Genomic DNA, 20,276 nt, shown 5'->3' on the forward strand with positions numbered 1-20,276 from the left:
CTTGCATGTCACCTAAGATCAAAATCCTTACCTAAATTATACCAAACATCCATCTCCCCGCTGAGCGTGCGGACCTCGATGATAGTCTGTCCCAGGAAGTCGTCGGATTCTCGCTTGAAATGTTGCTTCACCCTGGACTTGATGTCGTCGTCCTCGTCCCAAACCCGTACCTTGATGCGATCCGTGGCGTTGTGACATTCGCTAGGACAAGGAAATGCACGTCGGTTAAAGCCATCATTGTAACCGGCAGCTCATCGGGTCGAGGCGCTCGGCCAGGCAGAAGGATTTAGTGTCAAGTTCACAATAGTAAATAGGGAAATAACCTATGTAATAGCCCATGCAAGATCAAAGAACACGTAAACAATGTTGGTATTTTGTAGTGCATTGGGTTGTGTATGTCATTGTTTATTTTTCTTGTATTTTGCCATTTATCTTATTGTGCTGTTTGTCATTTATCTTGATACAGTAATAAATTTGTCATATATATTCTCACTTATTGTGTCGTGTATTTTTTTGCTTAATTTGTTGTACTGTATATTTTGTCACAAGTGTTATTGTTCTGTTTACCTGACTTGTTTACCTGATTGCCCATCTTGCACATCTGGTTGGCTACTCCTCTTGCACTATTTGCACTACTGTAAAATACTATACATAGCCATAATTATTTAGTATATTATTAGCACTCAATACTACAACTCAATACAACATTTTATTTATATCTGTACATTCAAGAAAACTGTGCGGGTCAGATGTATCGACATTTCGTTCTGTATACACGTGTACTAGAATGACAATAAAGTAGATCTGAATCTGAATCTGAATCTGAATCTGAACCAAATGTTATTCAAACAAGGGGGTAGGTCAAACTGGCAGAGATTTTCACCCATTGTCACGGTTGCCATGGCGCCCGATTGGCCCCGCCCGTGTGGCACCAGCTGCGCCTCATTGACTGATTGGCTTTCTGTCCATTTAAGCTCAGTGCTCTTTTATTTTCTTTGTCAGCTAGTCAACAAACTTCTGCCCCGCAATATGTGGGTTTCGACTCTGTCCTGTTCCTGTCGGTAGTTTCTGTCTGGTATTGTTCCAGTTTATTTTGTCCTGATTAGTTTCCAGTTTTGTTTCCGTCTATTTTTGTCCTGTTTATTATTTTCTCCAGTTTTCATTCCCGTCTAGTTTGTCCTGTTTATTTTTGATATACTGTCATTATCTATCCTGTCTGTCCCGTCCTTCTGTCCGACAATTGGTATCCATCTCGTCAGCCTCTGGCTTCCTATCATGTTACGCCAGGCTGCTGCCTAACATGCAAGACTCCCCATTTCCTTTCAAATAAAAGGCTTGTGTTAGAAACATCACGCTTTTGGGTCCTGATCCTGTTCCGGTTCATGACCCCTATCGGTTAATCAAAGAGTGCACAGTTCGACTAAAATGCCTTTCTTCACGGATCAACTAATTTGTGAAATTTCAAGCAAACGACCCGTCTTCTCATTTAAATGTTATTTTATTATGGAAAATACACATAAAAATACCTGACTCTGTATAAGTGTAGGCTTGAACGTATTTGCTCAGGGTGTGTATTTCTAATCAGTTTGATGTTCCCTTTTGGCGTCTCTTATTCCCCCTGTCTTTGAAGGTGTTAGGAACTCTCCAGGGGGAGGGGGGTGATCTTTTATGGTTTATTATTTGTCGTGTGATCTCAATACAACACAAAGGCAGGCTGGGGAGAGCCAGAAGGAGCGTGGCCAGCGAGACGGTCCTTCTGCAGCTGCGGTTGTAAAAAAACTAAATCAGTCTTTGCCTGAATTTCCTTCTACGGTTAGCCAATATTTATATGAATACATGCATATAGATTTACTTCTTCATACTGCAGGTTGGGGTCTCCATAATAAGCCCTTTTTGAAAACCGCAAAATGCATACAGTCACATCGCTTGCCTGTCATGAGCTAAAACTCACTTATTTTTGTATGAATGAGCATACATCTCATTTGCATGTGTTTGTGTGCGACCGATGGCGCTCGCGGCCCGGCGAGAAGCGTCACCCCCAAGACGCCGAATGACCTTTCCTCTGCATGAGCGCATGCAAACATCATCACAGCGCGGCAGCGCGTTACACAAGAATGACGACGTGGCATTGGCCGGGAAGATTATCTATTCGTGAAAACATCATTATGGAAAATAAGCTCCAGTCTCGTCCGACGAAAAACAACGCGGCACGCTTATGGACAGGGCTGGAACAGTCAGCCCCCGCAATTAAAACCGACGGATTATGTCGTGTACTAATGACGTCTTGGGTGCAAAATCCAGCGGAACGCCGGCTACAGTATTTCAGCGCTAATCCCTTTCTTTGCCGTGCCCCCGCTCTCTTGCTGCTGCACTCGTCTGGGATTTTGCTCTTTGCTAAGCACACAGTAATGTATCACTCTATTAATCTACATCCCCGTAGTAAAAATTTAAGACTTTTATTATTGCCACTGCAGGAGCCTTATTACGGGTGCGGGGCCCGAGTGCAATTGATGGAGTTCTGCTACTTTTATCGCTGCTGAATATTCCTGTTTAGAGTGTTCACAGTTAGTTTTTAATACCTTAACAACAGGGTTGGGTAGGGTTACGATGACTGGATTACTTTCAATTACTTTTGGATTACTCCAATACCCAATATGCTAATAAAAGACAAAAGAAAATAGATATGAATAAAATGACTACATTTTGTGCAGGCTTGGTAACAGAATACATGGAACGGCATAAATGATGTTGGCAAGCTGTTTGGATACATTTTCATTTTGTTTGTCGCATTTTATGTTAGTTTTGCCGGAAATTAAAGAGATCAAAGCCAGGAGAGAAAGCTTACCACGTGTTGTGAGTCATCATTTTATTCATATTTAGTTTCTTTTGTCTGAAAGTAATCAAGTTAAAGTAACCCTACCCAACCCTGCTCAAAAATGTACAAAATGTAAGAGTTGGCATATCCATCCATCCATCTATTATCTGCACCGCTTATCCTCAGTAGGGTCGCGGGGGTGCTGGAGCCCATCCCAGCTATCTTCGGGCAGTGGGCAGGGGACACACGGAACTGGTTGCCAGCCAGGGACAGACAACTCGATCGCTCATTCACACCTAGGGACAATTTGGACCGACCAATTAACCTGACATGAATGGAACGTGGCAGGAAATCGGAGAACATGCAAACTCCGCACAGCTAGGTCGGTAGCTGGATTTGAACCCATGACCTAAGAACTGTGCCGCACACGTGCTAACCACCGCCCCGCCGTGCTGCCTTCATCAGAAAGTCATTGTTAATAAATACTTAGGACCTATTTTTGTATTACAGATAAGAGGACTGACGAGTCTGCTGTATCCGGTGCCATAAGACGCAAAATTAGCGTGGAGATGAAGGGGGAGGAAAATGTGGTGCCACCTCATGGACAGTACACATATCTACACCATCCATCCATCCATCCATCCATCCATTATCTTTACCGCTTATCCTCAGTAGGGTCGCGGGGGTGCTGGAGCCCATCCCAGCTATCTTCGGGCAGTGGGCAGGGGACACCCTGAAATGGTCGCCAGCCAATCCCAAGGCACACAGGGACAGACAATTCGCTCGCTTATTCACACCTGGGGACAATTTGGACCGACCAATTAACCTAACATACATGTTTTTGGAAGGTGGGAAGAAACCGGAGTGCCCGTAGGAAACCCACGCAAGCACGGGGAGAACATGCAAACTCCACACAGGAGGTTCGATCTCATGAACTCAGAACTGTGCCGCACTCGAGCTAACCACTGCTGAGTTGGCATATATACATGTGAAATCTAGTCCTATATTTAACGCTAAACTTTCATTTAGACTGTCAAGACCAGAACAGAAACAAGACCCACTTGCGTGACGTTTACCACAAGTTTTAATGAAAGAGAGAGGAACGGCGGTGTTCGCTGGGCGCGGGAAGTAAGTCGCTCTCGTACTCGGATTGTGATCCGAACACGGAGGTGGATCTTCCGTAGCGTGCGATGGCGGTGTCAGGGGCAAAAAAACTGGTCGGTAGCCGGGACTGGGCGAGCAAGACGTGGTCGGAAACAAGTCGTAAGCCAGAACGGGAGGTTAGGCAGATAAATCCATTTTTTTTCAAAGTAGTACTAGCACATTTGCCTAATACGCAAAAGGGCCCTGGTTCAAGACCAGGTGGAAACATATGTTGGCCTGGAGAAGGATGGGACCATACAGGGTGTACTTGCCCAAGACACACCCCAGGATATGGTACCCCAACGACCCCAGTGATCAAAATAAGGATATGTGCAGACGGACTTTGACAGAATGGACACAAGTCGAGTTCCTGCAAAAAAAAAATCTGATTTCCCTGCAATGTGAACCCAGCCTTAGTAATACAGTGGAACCTCGCTACTTTGCGGTTGCACTTTTGCGGGTTCAGAGCTTCAACTGAGGACACGGTATGGACACTCTTATTGTGAAGGGGAGGGGGAGGCCTTGGCACAATGCTTAGTCATGGTGAGTTACCGCTTCGCTCACCCCCCCACTTTCAACTCCTCCCACCTCACCCCCTTCTTATGTGGCACTCGTTTATCGTGGAGGAACTCGGCGACGCGACGTAAGTATATTCTCTTCTGTCACATTTCATCTCAAGTTTGACTTTATTATACCAAAAGCTAGCGGTTGTTTGTACTACCTAAACACGGCTAATTGTGTGCGGTTTTGTGTATTTGTTGTAAAAGCCGTTCGATGCCGCTAGCTAAAGTATTTTGTTATCGTCAGAAGGTAGCTCTTTCACTTTCGTTAAAATGAACACAGACCATGTTGTTTCCCAAAACGCTTCACAAACACTCATCAAATATCACATTTTCACTGTTTTTATTTTCAATATGTAACCGGTAGTGTTAACAAGCGAAATAAACTGCGATGGCTGCATGTGGTTGAGAGCGGTTAATACAATCATACTGAATGGTTCGTAGTGGTTTCGCCGCAGTCCTATTCCGTGTACATACAACATATTTTAGAGTTTTTTTTTCGTTATAACATGAATTTCACTCTCTCTCTACCTGTATTCTATATGGTGTACTGTATACAGGGGGGTTATACTGTATACCTGTATACATGTTTTTAAGCATTTTTGAAGGGGCCTGCTACTTCGCTGATTTTCAGTTTTCGCGGGTGGTCTCGGTCCCCATTAACCGTGATAACCGAGGGATTACTGTACCACAAAGGATAAAAATAGAACCTTGTTAAGATGATGTTTTATGATGTTTGCGTGATCTTGGAGCATTTCTGCAGCATCTAAATAAGACGCGTCTTAGGTAGGTACAGTGGACGGCCGCAACGCATAATGTGAGGACGCAGTTTCATCAAAATACCAGTCGCTTTGGGCCGTTTGGAAAGCAGGAGTTTACACAGAGCAACTGAGGACAAACGACCCGTGAAAAAAAACTCTGAGTCATATAGCTATGCAGGATATTTACACGCGCATTAAACATGAGATCCTGAGGATTAAAATGCATATATTTATCACTCGGTATTAAATCAGTTTCTTGTTGCTCTTCTTGCAGAATGTGAGGAACATTTGTTACAATTTTATTCGAATTTTTATTTTTCCGACAATTTCAACAATTACGAGGGCCATCATCACCCTAAACAAGAGCGCAAAACTTGTTACTCTTCTTCCAGAATGTGAGGAACATTTGTTACAATTTTATTTGAATTTTTATTTTTCCGACAATTTCAACAATTACGAGGGCCATCATCACCCTAAACAAGAGCGCAAAACTTGTTACTCTTCTTCCAGAATGTGAGGAACATTTGTTACAATTGTATTCGAATTTTTATTTTTCCGACAATTTCAACTACTACGAGGGCCGACATCACCCTAAACAACAGCGCAAAACTTGTTGCTCTTCTTCCAGAATGAGAGGAACATTTGTTACAATTTCATTCAAATCTTTAATTTTCCGACAATTTCAACTACTAAGAGGGCCATCATCAGCCCTAAACAAGAGCGCAAAACTTGTTGCTCTTCTTCCAGAATGTGAGGAACGTTTGTTACAATTTTATTCAAATTTTTATTTCCCGACAATTTCAACTACTACGAGGGCCATCATCACCCTAAACAAGAGCGCAAAACGTGTGGCTCTTCTTACAGAATGTGAGGAACCTATGTTACAATTTTATTCGAATTTTTATTTTTCCGACAATTTCAACTATTTCGAGGGCCATCATCACCCTAAACAAGAGCACAAAACGTGTTGCTCTTTTCCAGAATGTGAGGAACATTTGTTACAATTTTATTCGAATTTGTATTTATCTGACAATTTCAACTATTACGAGGGCCGTTTGAAAAAAAAATATGGTGTAAGCTTTTTTTGTATTTTGTCAGGGAAAATACGACAGTTTGTAAGGGCATGAAGCCCTGGAGGTTGCCAGGTATGAGTTTTGGACACTGCAGGGATGAAAATTCTAGTGCATACCCTGATGGGTGGCGCTGTAAAACTGCAATGGGACTGGTTTAAGCAATAGTAGAATACAGCTGCTGTGTTTCAGTCTTTCTTCCAAACTATTAATAACACAGGTTTACATCCTAAATAATTAATTGAGACCAGTGTTCCCTTTAAGCTGCGCGCGTGCGCAATCGCGCACTGCCCGCACATTCTCAGCGCACAAGAAATGCTAGCCAGCGCAATGTTCCCTCTAAGCTGCGTGTGGGAGTTTTGTGAGTTTTTCGAGGAGCGGCTTCTTCGGCTCGGCTCACTCAAAGGAACCGGCTCTTTCGGTCCTAAACAGCGCTTCGGGTTGTTTTTGATTCTTTCATCCCTATCTCATCTCATCAGCTGCACCGCTTATCCTCAGTAGGGTCGCGGGGGTGCTGGAGCCCATCCCAGCAATCATCAGGCAGTGGGCAGGGGACACCCTGAACTGGTTGCCAGCCAATCGCAGGGCACACGGGGACAGACAACTCGCTCGCCCATTCACACCTAGGGACAATTTGGACCGGCCAATCCACCTGAAATGCATGTCTTTGGAATGTGGGAGGAAACCGGACGCCCCGGAGGAAACCCACGCGAGCACGGGGAGAACATACAAACTCCGCACAGAAAGTCCGGTAGCTGGATTTGAACCCACGCAGTAGGTTCCCGAGACCTTAGAACTGTGCCGCACACGCGCTAACCACTGCGCCGCCATGCTGCCCCTCTTTCATCCCTTTATGACCAAATATTATGTAAATCTGTGAACAAAATGACTGAAAAGAAGGGGGGGAATAGAACAAAAAATAAAAAAATACCGAAATGAAAAAGTTGTGAAAAGCTGAGAAAAAAAAGAAAAAAAAGGAAGAGAAAAAAAAGAAGGAAACATTTTGAAAAAAGCCAGAAAAAAAGAAAAGAAAGAAATGTAAGAAAAAAGTAAATAGAGAACAAAAAGAAAAAAGTAACAGCTAGGAAAAAATAAACACAATGGGATTTTTTTAAAGGAATTTAAAAAAAGAAAAGAAAAGAACACTGAAAAAAGAAGAAAAAGTTTCCAATATACCAAGTCAATCTTGTTGACAACATTGTACTTCTGTAAAGTTGGCCGGTTTTGATATGTGCATTTCTCTGAATTAAATGCAATTAAAATAACCTGTTTTTATATTCATAAATATAAACACAATCTCTCTCTCACACACACATATAGTCACGTTTCAAACAGCAGTCTAATTTCCTCTTTTATACGGTTCTCTATCTTGTATCCTTTTATTGTGAAGTCGCGCTCGTGTGTGTGTGTGTTCCTTTTCCTGTTTTCTACTGACGAATAATAAACCATGCCTACGAAGTGTGAGTTGCAGTCCGCCGAGGGACACACCAAAGAGTTTATATAATGTTTAACTTTAACAACCTTCACTAAAAAATGTAATTAAATACAGTTCTGTATCGTGCAACCGACTCAATAAGCCCCCAGAAATGTTAGTATTATGCGACAAAAGATACCAGGAAAAAAAATAAATGGAAATCTTGTCAAATAATTGTTGTAAAAACAAATGACGTTTGTAGGTCGTACAACCTATACAAAGGTCGCTTATAGAGTCATCAAAGCGGCGCTGCCACGAGCGGCTGTCTTTTCCAGCAGCTGCCCTATTGTGTTATTGTCTGCTCCTATCTTCGGTGTTTTTCTTCCCGTTTTGACAACTACACTATGGATGACTTCTATCCTATGGACATGGGTTTAAGCGCACAAAAATGCGTCTATTCAAGGAATCAACTCCTTGCCCTGAAGAATTCTCGTGCCGGCGTGATGAAGGGGCCTATCGTGGAAGAAGAGCCGGAGCTAGCGAAGCGGCTAGCGGCGTTATAAGTCTTGGGTACCATCCGTAATCATGGTAAATGCGAACTCACGACCAAATAAGATCATCGAGTGCTGGTGGAAAACATCGAAGCGCACAGGGAGCGCAGTTGCTGTGGTTTGCGGAAACGTGGCTCACGTTTAGCATTCCGGACGCTAACGTGTAGCCACCCGGAGCTACCCGGAGCTATTCGGCTTCAACACCGCTATACAGAGACACGGAAGCCGGGGGGAATCGGAGAGGAGGCGGACTTGCTAACACGAGGTGGTGTATCCCTGGATTTTCATCTGCCGCAGGGATGTCGAACTTTTGGACTAGCGTGACGTCATCCACTCCGCTACAAGCACCCCTAGGGCATCATGTTAATCTGTTAATAAACAACGGGGTAGTCTGCTGGAAGTGTGAAGTATCTATCTATCTATCTATCTATCTTGCAATAATACTTGAGTCAATTCATTCAAAAGTGAATAAACAATTTTTGCATTTCCGGAAACTCAAAAACAAAATATAACGCGATGTCAAGTTTTGGACATGTTTTATAATGACTCAGTTGCCACACTTGGGATTGCCGTTGCTCACTGTCGTTTCAAGCGTTGCTCACCGACTTTTTGTGAACGCACAGACCCGTGGAAAATTACAGGGAACATTGATTGAGACCCCACCCAAATATGAGCTGCAGCAGGATAAGAGAGAATAGATTATGCCCGAGTGGGCTACTCACAAGTAAAACCTCTCATCCCACACTGGGTTCAGGTTCCCGAAGATGGTCTTTGTCCGACGTTTGGTCTTTCCCACTTGGACGGTGACGTATGGGTCACTGGAGCCGGTTTTATCCTTAGCCTGGAGTCCTTGAGCACTCATAACTGGCAGAGAAAGAGAAACAATAGATGGACATTTTAAATTAAAGGATAAGACCCTAATGAATGGGTGGATATCTACGAAACAGTACAATGGACTGTAATTGGAATTGTCTTGCTGCTGTCGTCATGGGAATCTAGATTTCCTGCTTGAGTGGTCTATCACTTGTTTGAAGGAGTGTTGCATTAATAAAAGGATTGGTGCTAAGCTAGCAGTAAATGTCAGAGGTGTGTGAAGTGTTTGCTTAGACTTGATCCGACAGTACTGGAGGTTTTTCAAGAATGTACAAACGGGATTAAGTAAATAGTTTCGTCTAACCGACAAGCAGGGTTGGGTAGGGTTACTTTAACTTGATTACTTTCAATTACTTTTGGATTACTCCAATACCGAATATGCTAATAAAAGACAAAAAAAACAAATATGAATAAAACGATGTTGGCAGGCTGTTTGGATTTATTTTTATTTTGTTCCTGTCGCATTTTATGTTAGTTTTGCCGGAGATCAAAGCCAGGAGAGAAAGCTTACCACGTGTTGTGAGTCATCATTTTATTCATATTTAGTTCTTCTTTTTTACATCTTAAAATCGGAATAAAACATTTGATTTTGGGGAAAAAACGTTTTGTAAGTTGTACACCCAACGGAAAAGAGGCAGACGTCATTTCAGACACTGAAAAGTTTTACATGATGTTTTTTTTTTTTTATTATTATTTAAAGTAACAATCAGGAATAAAAAATGGAGGATGTTGGATCATTTCAAATCAATATCAGAATCTGCATTTATGTTAAAAAAAAAAAAAAAAAACATTCCAAAAGTCAAAAATCTTTGGACAAAGATTAATGAGACCATCAATTTTTAGATTTTAGAGAAGATTCATTAAGCCAACCAGTGTTCCCTCTAAGCTGCGCACAAGAAAATCTAGCCAGCGCACAAAAATGAGGGCTCAAAATTATTTATTATGAAGTGACTTAAGTCAAAGTTATAGTGTATGAAGGTAAAAATACACGGGTTCCCCTGACTTGTGTCCTAAATGTGATATTTTGAAGTCGAGTCGAAGGAGAACGAAGTTGAGTAAAGTTAGTAGAGTTTGTCGAGAACCGGCTTCTTCGGCTCGGCTCACTAAAAGGAACCGGCTCTTTTGGGTCCTAAACGACTCTTCGGATTGTTTTTGCTTCTTTAATCCCAACATGACCAACTAGTATGTAAAATTATGCACAAAATGACATAAAATAATGGGGGAATAGAACCAAAAAAAAAAAAATACCAAAATGTAAAAGTAGTGAAAAGCTGAGAAAAAAAAGGAAACATTTAGAAAAAAGACAGAAAAAAAGAAAATAAATAAACAAAGGAAAAAAAGTAAATAGAGAACAAAAAGAAAAAAGTAACAGCTCGGAAAAAATAAACACAATGAGATTTTGATATAATTTCTAATTATATCAAGTGAATCTTGTTGCCAACATTGTACTTCCACTAAAAAATGTGATTAAGTACAGTTCTGTATCTTGCAACCGACTAAATAAGCCCCCAAAAATGTTAATATTATGCGACAAAATATACCAGGAAACAAAAAGAAATGAATATCTTGTGAAAGAATTGTAAGAACAAACGGCGTTTGCAATAGTACATGAGTCAATTCATTGAAAAGAGAAAAATAATTTTGCATTGCCGGAAACTCCGCAAAATGTATGTCAAGTTTTGGACATGTTTGATAATAGATTAGTTGCCACACTTGGGATTATGGTTGCTCACTGGTGTTTCAAGCGTTGCTCACCGACTTTGTGTGAACGCTCAGACCAGTGGAAAATTACAGGGAACAGTGGCGCCAACATATGTCTACCAGTTCAATATTTTCATTTCAATGCATATTGGATGGACAGAGACTGAAAAAATCAGTTCTGACCTCATCTCCCTTTCACGACACACCTAGCAGTAAGTCTATCCATAATTAATCTCCTGTCCAGGCAGCCAGTTTGTGATTCAGAATCCTATACTTCCACACATACCAAAGACGATAAGAGAAGTAAGAAAGTTGTATTTCACCGCGCCATAAAGGGGTAATGGCAAAATCCGGTGGTTAAATATGCAAGAGACTAGTTCAATTATTCAGGTTACAAGTATACACCCAACTAAATGCAGTCATAAATTGGAGGGGTGACTCAAGGGTCCTACACATTTGCTCCCACAGTAAACACAAAACACCGTGCGTAGTAGGAGTGTGCATGTTCTTAAGTCTTAAAAAAAAAGATAAATGCTCTACTAAGCATGTCTACTTTCAAGGGAAAACCATTGTTGTCCCTCACAGATGGCAGTCGCAGCAACTTCAAGTATAGAATAAAGCACAGGCGGGAGGGGAGGTTTTATGACGGACCCTTGATAATTTAACCTGGGAAGTTGCTGTCTGATGAAAAACGATGTACTGTGTGTCGCCCCCTCCCGGGTGTAGTAAAACTGCCATTCATTCATAAAAATGCACAACAGGGGGCAGGTTTTAGGACAGCTTTAATACTGGGATTGTATATGTGTCTTTTCATCACCGTCACAGGTTGTAGGGACCCAGCACCTAGAGTATATGTTTAATAATGTTCAATGACATATATACTTCCAATCCATATGTGTTTGTGGTAAAGCCAATGATGTATGCTTCTTTTAAGCCTGTAGCCTGTCACCAAGATAAAAATGCAATACTTTAAAGCTGGAAGCACTGCGTGGACAGTTTTACAGATAAATCATTGTCTTTAATGTTTAAAATGCTTAATTTTGCCAGATTGTTAGACCTGGCTCAGGAGGTAGAGCGCTCGTCTTGGGATCAAGAGATCCCAGTTCGAATCCCGGCTCCTCCATGTTACATGTTGAAGTGTCCTTGGGTAAGACACTGAACCCCTAATGCCCCCGACTTGAAAAGCGCTATATAAATATTTGTAGGGGCGGCAGTGGCTCAGGAGGTAGAGCGCTCGTCTTGGGATCAAAGGATCCCAGTTCGAATCCCGGCTTGTCCGTGTTACATGTCGAAGTGTCCTTGACTTGAAAAGCGCTATATAAATGCAGATCATTTCATTGGGGGCGGCAGTGGCTCAGGAGGTAGAGCGCTCGTCTTGGGATCAAGAGGTCGCAGTTTGAATCCTGGCTCCTCCGTGTTACATGTCGAAGTGTCCTTGGGTAAGACACTGAACCCCTAATGCCCCCAATAAGCAGGTAAGCGCCTTACATGGCTGCACGGCCGCTACTGGGAAATGTGAAGCACATTGTAAAGCGCTTTGGGAAGTCTTCATTGACTTGAAAAGTGCTATATAAATCCGGATCATTTCATTTCATTTTTGGGCGGCAGTAGCTTAGGAGGTAGAGCGCTCGTCTTGGGATCAAGAGGTCGCAGTTCGAATCCCGGCTCCTCCGTGTTACATGTCGAAGTGTCCTTGGGTAAGACACTGAACCCCTAATACCCCCATTAAGCAGGTTGGCGCCTTACATGGCTGCACGGCTGCTATTGGGAAATGTGAAGCACACTGTAAAGCGCTTTGGGATGTCTTGACTTGAAAAGCGCTATATAAATATTTGTAGGGGCGGCAGTGGCTCAGGAGGTAGAGCGCTCGTCTTGGGATCAAGAGGTCGCAGTTCGAATCCCGGCTCCTCCGTGTTACATGTCGAAGTGTCCTTGGGTAAGACACTGAACCCCTAATGCCCCCAATAAGCGGGTTAGCGCCTTACACGGCTGCACGGCCGCTATTGGGAAATGTGAAGCACAAAGTAAAGCGCTTTGGGAAGTCTTCATTGACTTGAAAAGCGCTATATAAATGCAGATCATTTCATTAGATCATTTCATTAACTGATTGGCTTTCCGTCTTTTCAAGCTCAGTGCGCTCTCTCTTACTTTGTCAGTCCGTCAACGAACCTCTGCCCCGCAAGACGTGGCCTCTGACCCGGTCCTGTTATCCTGTTGGTATTTCCAGTCCGGTATTGTTCCCGTTTATTTTTGTCCTGTTTAATATCGGTTTACAGTTTCATTCCCGTCTATTTTTGTCCTGTTTAGTTTCGATAGCCTGTTTCATTATCTATCCTGTCTGTCTGTCCCGTCCTGTCCGGTATCGACACTATCTGTCTGATATCAACTAGGGCATTTGGAATCGATCTCATCGGTCTCTGGCTTCCTGTCTTTCCATGCCAGACTGCTGTCTAATGTGCATGACTCCCCATTTCCCGTAAAATAAAAGGGTTGTGTGAGAACATCACGCGTTTGGGTCCTTATGCTGTTCTGGTTCCTGACACTGTGGGCTTTTTCCCAAATGCTCGTGGTCTTTCTCACTGTCTTGGCTTCATTTTTCACCCCCCTTTCAATCCAATATCGGCCCTCTCTGTTTGTGCTTCACTTCCTCAGCTTTAGCTCTTTTATCATGTATTGACAAAGTCAAAACTGCAAAATGGGCACTAATTGGAGCTGAACAGAGTCTGATAAACAAAGTTACGATGGATCAGAGTCCTGAAAATGCAACGACCATGCAGACCTTTATTATTTTGTAGAGTGTGTTCGAAAAAAAATAGAAACAATCAGCTCGGATTTGTAGTTTTTTATCTAGTAATATTTTTCTGAATGGAATAATTTGTCAATGGCACAGCTAGTAACAGGGCGCCTCAGTCATCACTCCATTTTACTAGAAAGGCTGGCAAAGACGATAAAGTTCACGGCGAAGGACGGATCATCAATTTCCTTTTACAACCGGCAGAAAATGTTAGGTTGTATTAGGCATGAAATAACCCATGAAATCGGAAATGAGGGATTTTTAAGCGTATGTGTGAGAGAAATGAGAAAAAAACGCTATGTTTAAGAGCTGTCTTGTCAAGTTCCATTCAGGCGCTTGACATTTTTGATTGACATCAAAATCTCACTGGTGGGCTCATTTTCAGGGCTCCATGTGCAAAGTTGTGTTAGCAAATCCATTTGTGGGATTAACCTGCAAATGAACTCCACGAAATCTCGCACATCGATGCCTCTGGGATGTTTTTTTTTTAGGGTTGTTTAACATTTGTGAGAAGTGGGGCTACCACTCTCCTCTTGTGTTCACAGCCATTAGATAGATAGATAGATAGATAGATAAGTAGATACTTTATTCATCCCCGAAGGGAAATTCACATTTCCAGCAGCATCCCTGAGCTGAGAACAGTTGGGCAGGGTTACTTTAACTGGATTACTTTCAATGACTTTTGGATGACTCCAACACCAAGTATGCTAATAAAAGACAAAAAAAACTAAATATGAATAAAATGATGACTCACAACACGTGGTAAGCTTTCTCTCCTGGCTATGATCTCTTTGATCTCCGGCAAAACGAACATAAAATGCGACAGAAACAAAATGAAAATAAATCCAAACAGCTTGCCAACATCATTTTTGCCGTTACTCCCCAAGCCTGCACAAAATTTAGTCATTTTATTCATATTTATTTTATTTTGTCTTTTATTAACATATTTGGTATTGGAGTAATTTCGAAAGTAATTGAAAGTAATCAAGTTAAATTAACCCTACCCAACCCTGCTCGTAAGTGCCTAAAAAGGAAGTCAATAATGTTAATTTAATGTTGAAATCCTCAGCTGATGGGTTAATATTAAGGGTAAAGATGCAGGGAATTAACCAGGGTTGGGTAGGGTTACTTTAACTTGATTACTTTCAATTACTTTTGGATGACTCCAACACAAAATATGCTAATAAAAGACAAAATAAACTAAATATGAATAAAATGATGACTCACAACACATGGTAAGCTTTCTCTCCTGGGTTTGATCTCTTTGATCTCCGGCAAAATTAACACAAAATGCGACACAAACAAAATGAAAATAAATCCAAACAGCTTGCCAACATCATTTTTGCCGTTCCATGTATTCCGTTACTCCCCAAGCCTGCACAAAATGTAGTCATTTAATTCATAGTTAGTTTATTTTGTCTTTTATTAGCATATTTGGCATTTGAGTAATCTGAAAGTAATTGAAAGTAATCAAGTTAAAGTAACCCTACCCAACCCTGCTCGTAAGTGCCTAAAAAGGAAGTCAATAATGTTAATTTAATGTTGAAATCCTCAGCTGATGGGTTAATATTAAGGGTAAAGATGCAGGGAATTAACCAGGGTTGGGTAGGGTTACTTTAACTTGATTACTTTCAATTACTTTTGGATGACTCCAAAACCAAATATGCTAATAAAAGACAAAATAAACTAAATATGAATAAAATTATGACTCACAACACGTGGTAAGTTTCCTCTCCTGGCTTTGATCTCTTTGATCTCTGGCAAAACTAACATAAAATGTGACAGAAACAAAATGAAAATAAATCCAAACAGCTTGCCAACATCATTTTTGCCGTTCCATGTAATACATTACTTCCCAAACTTGCACAAAATTTAGTAATTTTATTCATATTTAGTTTATTTTGTCTTTTATTAGCATATTTGGTATTGGAGTAATCAAAAAAGTATCGTATATTCCGCACTATAAGGCGCACCTAAAATCTTCTTTTTTTTTTTTTTTAAAGCTGACTATGCGCCTTATAATCCAGTGCGCCTTATATATGGATCAATATTGAGCTTACGATAAATAGCCACCGACTCCATTTTTTGCGTAGAAGAAGAAGTACGCTGTGCATACTGGGAAATATTAAACGATTCTCTTTTATTTGTGCGTTTGTATAAAGACCCTGAAATGGCTCCTATTAAGAGACACGCTTACAACGCAGAGTTTAAACTCAAGGCGATCAGTCACGCAGTAGAACACGGAAATAGAGCAGCAGCAAGAGAGTTTAACATTAATAAATCGATGGTGCGGAAGTGGAGGAAGCATGAAGGTGCGCCTTATAACACGGTGCGCCTTATAGTCGATAAAATATGGTAATTGAAAGTAATCAAGTTAAAGTAACCCTACCCAACCCTGGCCATTACATTGTTGAGCAGAACAGTGCTGCATACAATGCTTTGAGAACACTTTTATTGTATTTTCCCTGTGAAACTTTTTATATGAAATTCATTTTCTCCCTTAAAAAAATCGAATCGAATATATTTTTGAAACCATGACAGCAAAAGGTAAGAATTGCACCATTCTAACCCGTGATGCTGATTTTTGCAGACCACTTGGAGGTCCCGTCGAGCACAGCTTGCTTGGCTGTCTTGAGATGACTTGCAAAGTCCTCCTTGGAGATGTCGAACATCTCTTGGATCACTTCAAACACCTCGGGTCGGTTCTTCTCCCGGATCTTCATTCGCTCTTTCATGGCCATGATTATGTTCTGCGTCTTGTCCTCTGCTCCGTGCTTGGAGCTCTTCTCCACTGCCCCTAAAAGCAATGATTAGAGTAAGTTATTTGGACAAGTATACAGAATATGTCTTCTCAGAACTACTTTATGTATTAGAAATATAAGTAATATTGTAATACCAGGTCCAGGAAATAAATGCCCTACTAAGAATAGTTCAATTATTAAGGTTACAAGTATATACCGAATCCATATACTGTAAATTCCGGACTATAAGCTGCTACTTTTTTCCCAAACGTTCAACCCTGCGGCTTATTCAGTGCGGCCAATTTATGTAATTTTTCTAACGGCCGCCAGCGGCGCTCGAGTACAAAAGGTAAGATTTAGACCAGTGGAATATATGCGCCAAAGAAGACTGCAACTTCTTGGCTTGTGCACAGATTAAATTAGCGTTAACATACCCTCATCATGCAAAATGAAAAAGAAAGGCACATCAAAAAATCCACCATCACCAACGGGTTCCGAAAAGCCGGTCTGCTGCGTGACGGAGAGGAGGGCACAGAATCAGGAGTGGATGGGAGCGTGGGACGAATTCTATTTGACACTGTGGAAGACGACTTTGATGGCTTCAGTTTTAAGGAAGAAGATGAGAACGGTTTACCATGATTTTTACAAGTACAGTATGTTTTTTTAACAGACCCGTTTACTGTGTTGCGAGCGTGTTGCTATATGTATATACATATGTACTGTATATGTGTATATAATGTATATATGTATATATAACGTATATATGTAAAATTTCACATTGACAATTCAAGTAAATGTGTTGGGCTTAGGCTGCATATTAATACTAGTTGGCCTGAAATGGGTCCGGCTGGATTTCTTGAGCCCCGATTTTACTTCGAACCAGAACCAAAGACTTGGTTTGTCTACACATGGTTACTCTTCGCCCCACCATGTCCTTTTAATCTTACTCCTAGTATTTACTTGTGACTGCTCCACAACCCTGTAGCTGCACAGCATGTCATCTTGTATCTTCAAAAGAGCTCATAATTGAAGCTTTGATTCATCCTTATCATTTGATAAGGATGAATCACAGTTTAATCCAGGAAAAAAAGAAATATTGCCATGCAAGTATAACACTGTTACAAAACATTGCATTTAGAAGGAGCTAATCTACTTAAGTGTGCATGGATAGCCGCTAGCATCCCGCGGCACTTTCTATTTATTAGCTGACAGTCTTACAAAAGAGACGACGCTGATTACAATGCCGATTAGAGCTAATGTGTACAGTGGAACCTCTGTTTTCGAACGCCTCTCAGTTCGAACGAATCGGTGTCCGACCAAAAATTTCGAGAAATTCTTGCTTCGCTGTTCGAACGCCGGTAATGCGTGAGTGCGTGCGCTAGGGTGCGATGCTGAGCGGCGTACGGGTGTTTTAGCCCCTAATTATGCCTCCGAAGAAAGTCAGTGCAAGCAGCAAAGTTGCTACAGGTGAAAAAAGAAAAGTAGTGCGTACAACTATTGCATTTAAGAAATAAATAATTGCCAAATTGTTAGGTTTAATTCCCCAACATTTATGATAAAACGCTCTGAAATAAAAGACAAAGAGAATCTGATCAGTTGGAATCTTGCAAGGAGAGCGATCGAAGATTGTATACCGCCAATCTCCCAAATCACTCTGACGAAATCTTCGATCTCTCTCCTCTTTTTATTAGGATTCGCCCTACGGTACATAAGTCTCAAATTCTTAAGGGGGGGTTCTATTCTAACTGGTTGAGACCGCATTCTAACTGTTGCTACGCAGAGTTAATTAATCTTCTTTCGCACGCCTTGCTTTCCGGCCGATGATCACAGCTGGTTTCTGTCTGGAGACCTCCTTTCTTCTTTCAAGGCTTTCGGTGAAAAACAACTTGAGTTATAGCTTGCATAAAAGGACACAGATTATTCCAGGGCAAGTTGCACCCATTGGTATGTGAGATAAAAAAAAAACAGACTATACAAAGAAAAACTCATGGCCTTGAAGAACACCTTACAAACTGAAAACTTTACAAAAGGGCTGAGAACACTTATAACATATTAATGTCAACTGTACTATAAATATATGTATATAATTCCAACACAAATATGAAGGAGGTTTGCGAGCGCCTTCTGCTGACCACCACAAAGGTAAGAAATCCTATTCATAAGATTACGATAACGCGAACGTAGGATTAGCCTGGGTTAGCTTTATGTGGGTGTTGGAACGGAGCCCAACTTTCAGGGTGTTGGAACTGAGCCCCCCTTCCAATGAACCGCTCACCACTTGTTGCGGAGACCCGGGTGCTAAATGACTTGTAAACAACCTGATTTCTTTATTTTTACACGTTCAGGTTAGCGTCATCTTTCGTCCGGAAGATTACGATAACGCGAGCGTACGATTAGCCTGGGTTAGCTTTATGTTTACGTTAAACGTTCATGGTAAACATTCAGAGTGTTGGAACGGATTAAAACGATTTACATAATTTTTAATGGGAAAAATGATTTCCGTGATCGAACAAATCGGTTTTCGAACAGGGTTCCGGAACAGATTATGGTCGAGAACCGAGGTTCCACTGTATAGGCAAGGAACAAAAATGAGACATGGTTTTAGCTTTTCTTCTTTTGGAAATGCTACAAATGATGGATGACGCATGGCGTTTAAAAACAAAATGCGTGTAGGTTGGAGTTTATTTCCAGACTCACTCTGTAAACAGTCTGCATTGAGCAGGTCTTGGCACTTTTCGTGGCATTTGACGCCACACTCGGAGCAACGCATGCCTTGGCGGGCGATGCCCCACAAGAGCCCCTCGCATTCGTGGCAATATGTTGGCGCAGTGGCCGTCCACACCTCGAAATTGTGCGGTGTTGTGGAGGATATCGGGTATATCAAGGCCTGCAGGGTCTTCTTGAAGACGTGAAGTTTCTGGAAAAAAGAATTGAAATATAGACAAAGAAACTTTTTAGGTTTAAAAAAAAAAAAGTATTCTAACCAGTGTCCCTCTAAGCTGCGCGCGTGCGCAATTGCGCACTGCTCACAAATTCTCTGCGCACAAGAAAATCTAGCCGGCACACAAAAACAAAGGCTCAAAATTACTAATTAAAAAGCGAATTAAGTCAAAGTTACAGTGCATGAAGGTAAAAAATACACGGGTTCCCCTGACGTTGTGTCCTAAATGCGGTATTTTGAAGTCGAGTCAGTGTAGAACGAAGTTGAGTAAAGTTAGTAGAGTTGGTCGAGAACCGGCTTCTTCGGCTCGGCTCACTAAAAGGAACCGGCTCTTTCGGGGTCCTAAACGGCTCTTCGGGTTGTTTTTGCTTCTTTCATCCCTATATGACCAAATATTATGTACAATTATGCGCAAAATGACTTAAATGAACGGGGAATTGAAAAAAAAAGAAAAAAATACCAAAATGAAAAAGTAGTGATAAGCTGAGAAAAAAAGAAACAATAGGAAGAGAAAAAAAAGAAGGAACAATTAAGAAATAATCCAGAAAAAAAGAAAAGAAAGAAATGTAGGGAAAGAGTAAACAGAGAAAAAAAAGAAAAAAAGTAACAGCTAGGAAAAAATAAACACAATGATATTTTTTTAAAGGAATTTAAAAAAAGTAGAGAAAAACACGCAAAAAAGAAGAAAAAGTTTGTGTTGCATTCAAATAATTTCCAATGATATCAAGTGAATCTTGTTGCCAACATTGTACCTCCACTAAAAAATGTGATTAAGTACAGTTCTGTATTTTGCAACCGACTAAATAAGCCCCCAAAAATGTTATTATCATGCGACAAAATATATCAGGGAATAAAAATAAATGGATATCTTGTGAAAAATCTTAAGAAGGTGGAATATATGCGCCGAGGAAG

General features: G+C 41.2%; 1 protein-coding gene across 1 annotated transcript in view; it reads right to left on the bottom strand.

Moving 5' to 3' along the window:
• unc13c (unc-13 homolog C (C. elegans)) overlaps positions 1-20,276 on the bottom strand; it is a 296,369-nt gene that overhangs the window by 189,753 nt on the left and 86,340 nt on the right. The window contains exons 8-11 of the mRNA XM_088333511.1: positions 19,121-19,340; positions 16,252-16,479; positions 9,037-9,178; positions 32-201 (exon numbers count right to left, since the gene is read on the bottom strand). Of these exons, the coding sequence (XP_088189637.1) occupies positions 32-201; positions 9,037-9,178; positions 16,252-16,479; positions 19,121-19,340 (760 nt within the window). The remainder of the gene's footprint in view (positions 1-31; positions 202-9,036; positions 9,179-16,251; positions 16,480-19,120; positions 19,341-20,276) is intronic.

The sequence above is a fragment of the Urocampus carinirostris genome, chromosome 4, assembly GCF_059441175.1.
Source record: "Urocampus carinirostris isolate Australia breed hairy pipefish chromosome 4, RoL_Ucar_1.0, whole genome shotgun sequence".
In the NCBI taxonomy this organism is placed as follows: Eukaryota; Metazoa; Chordata; class Actinopteri; order Syngnathiformes; family Syngnathidae; genus Urocampus; species Urocampus carinirostris.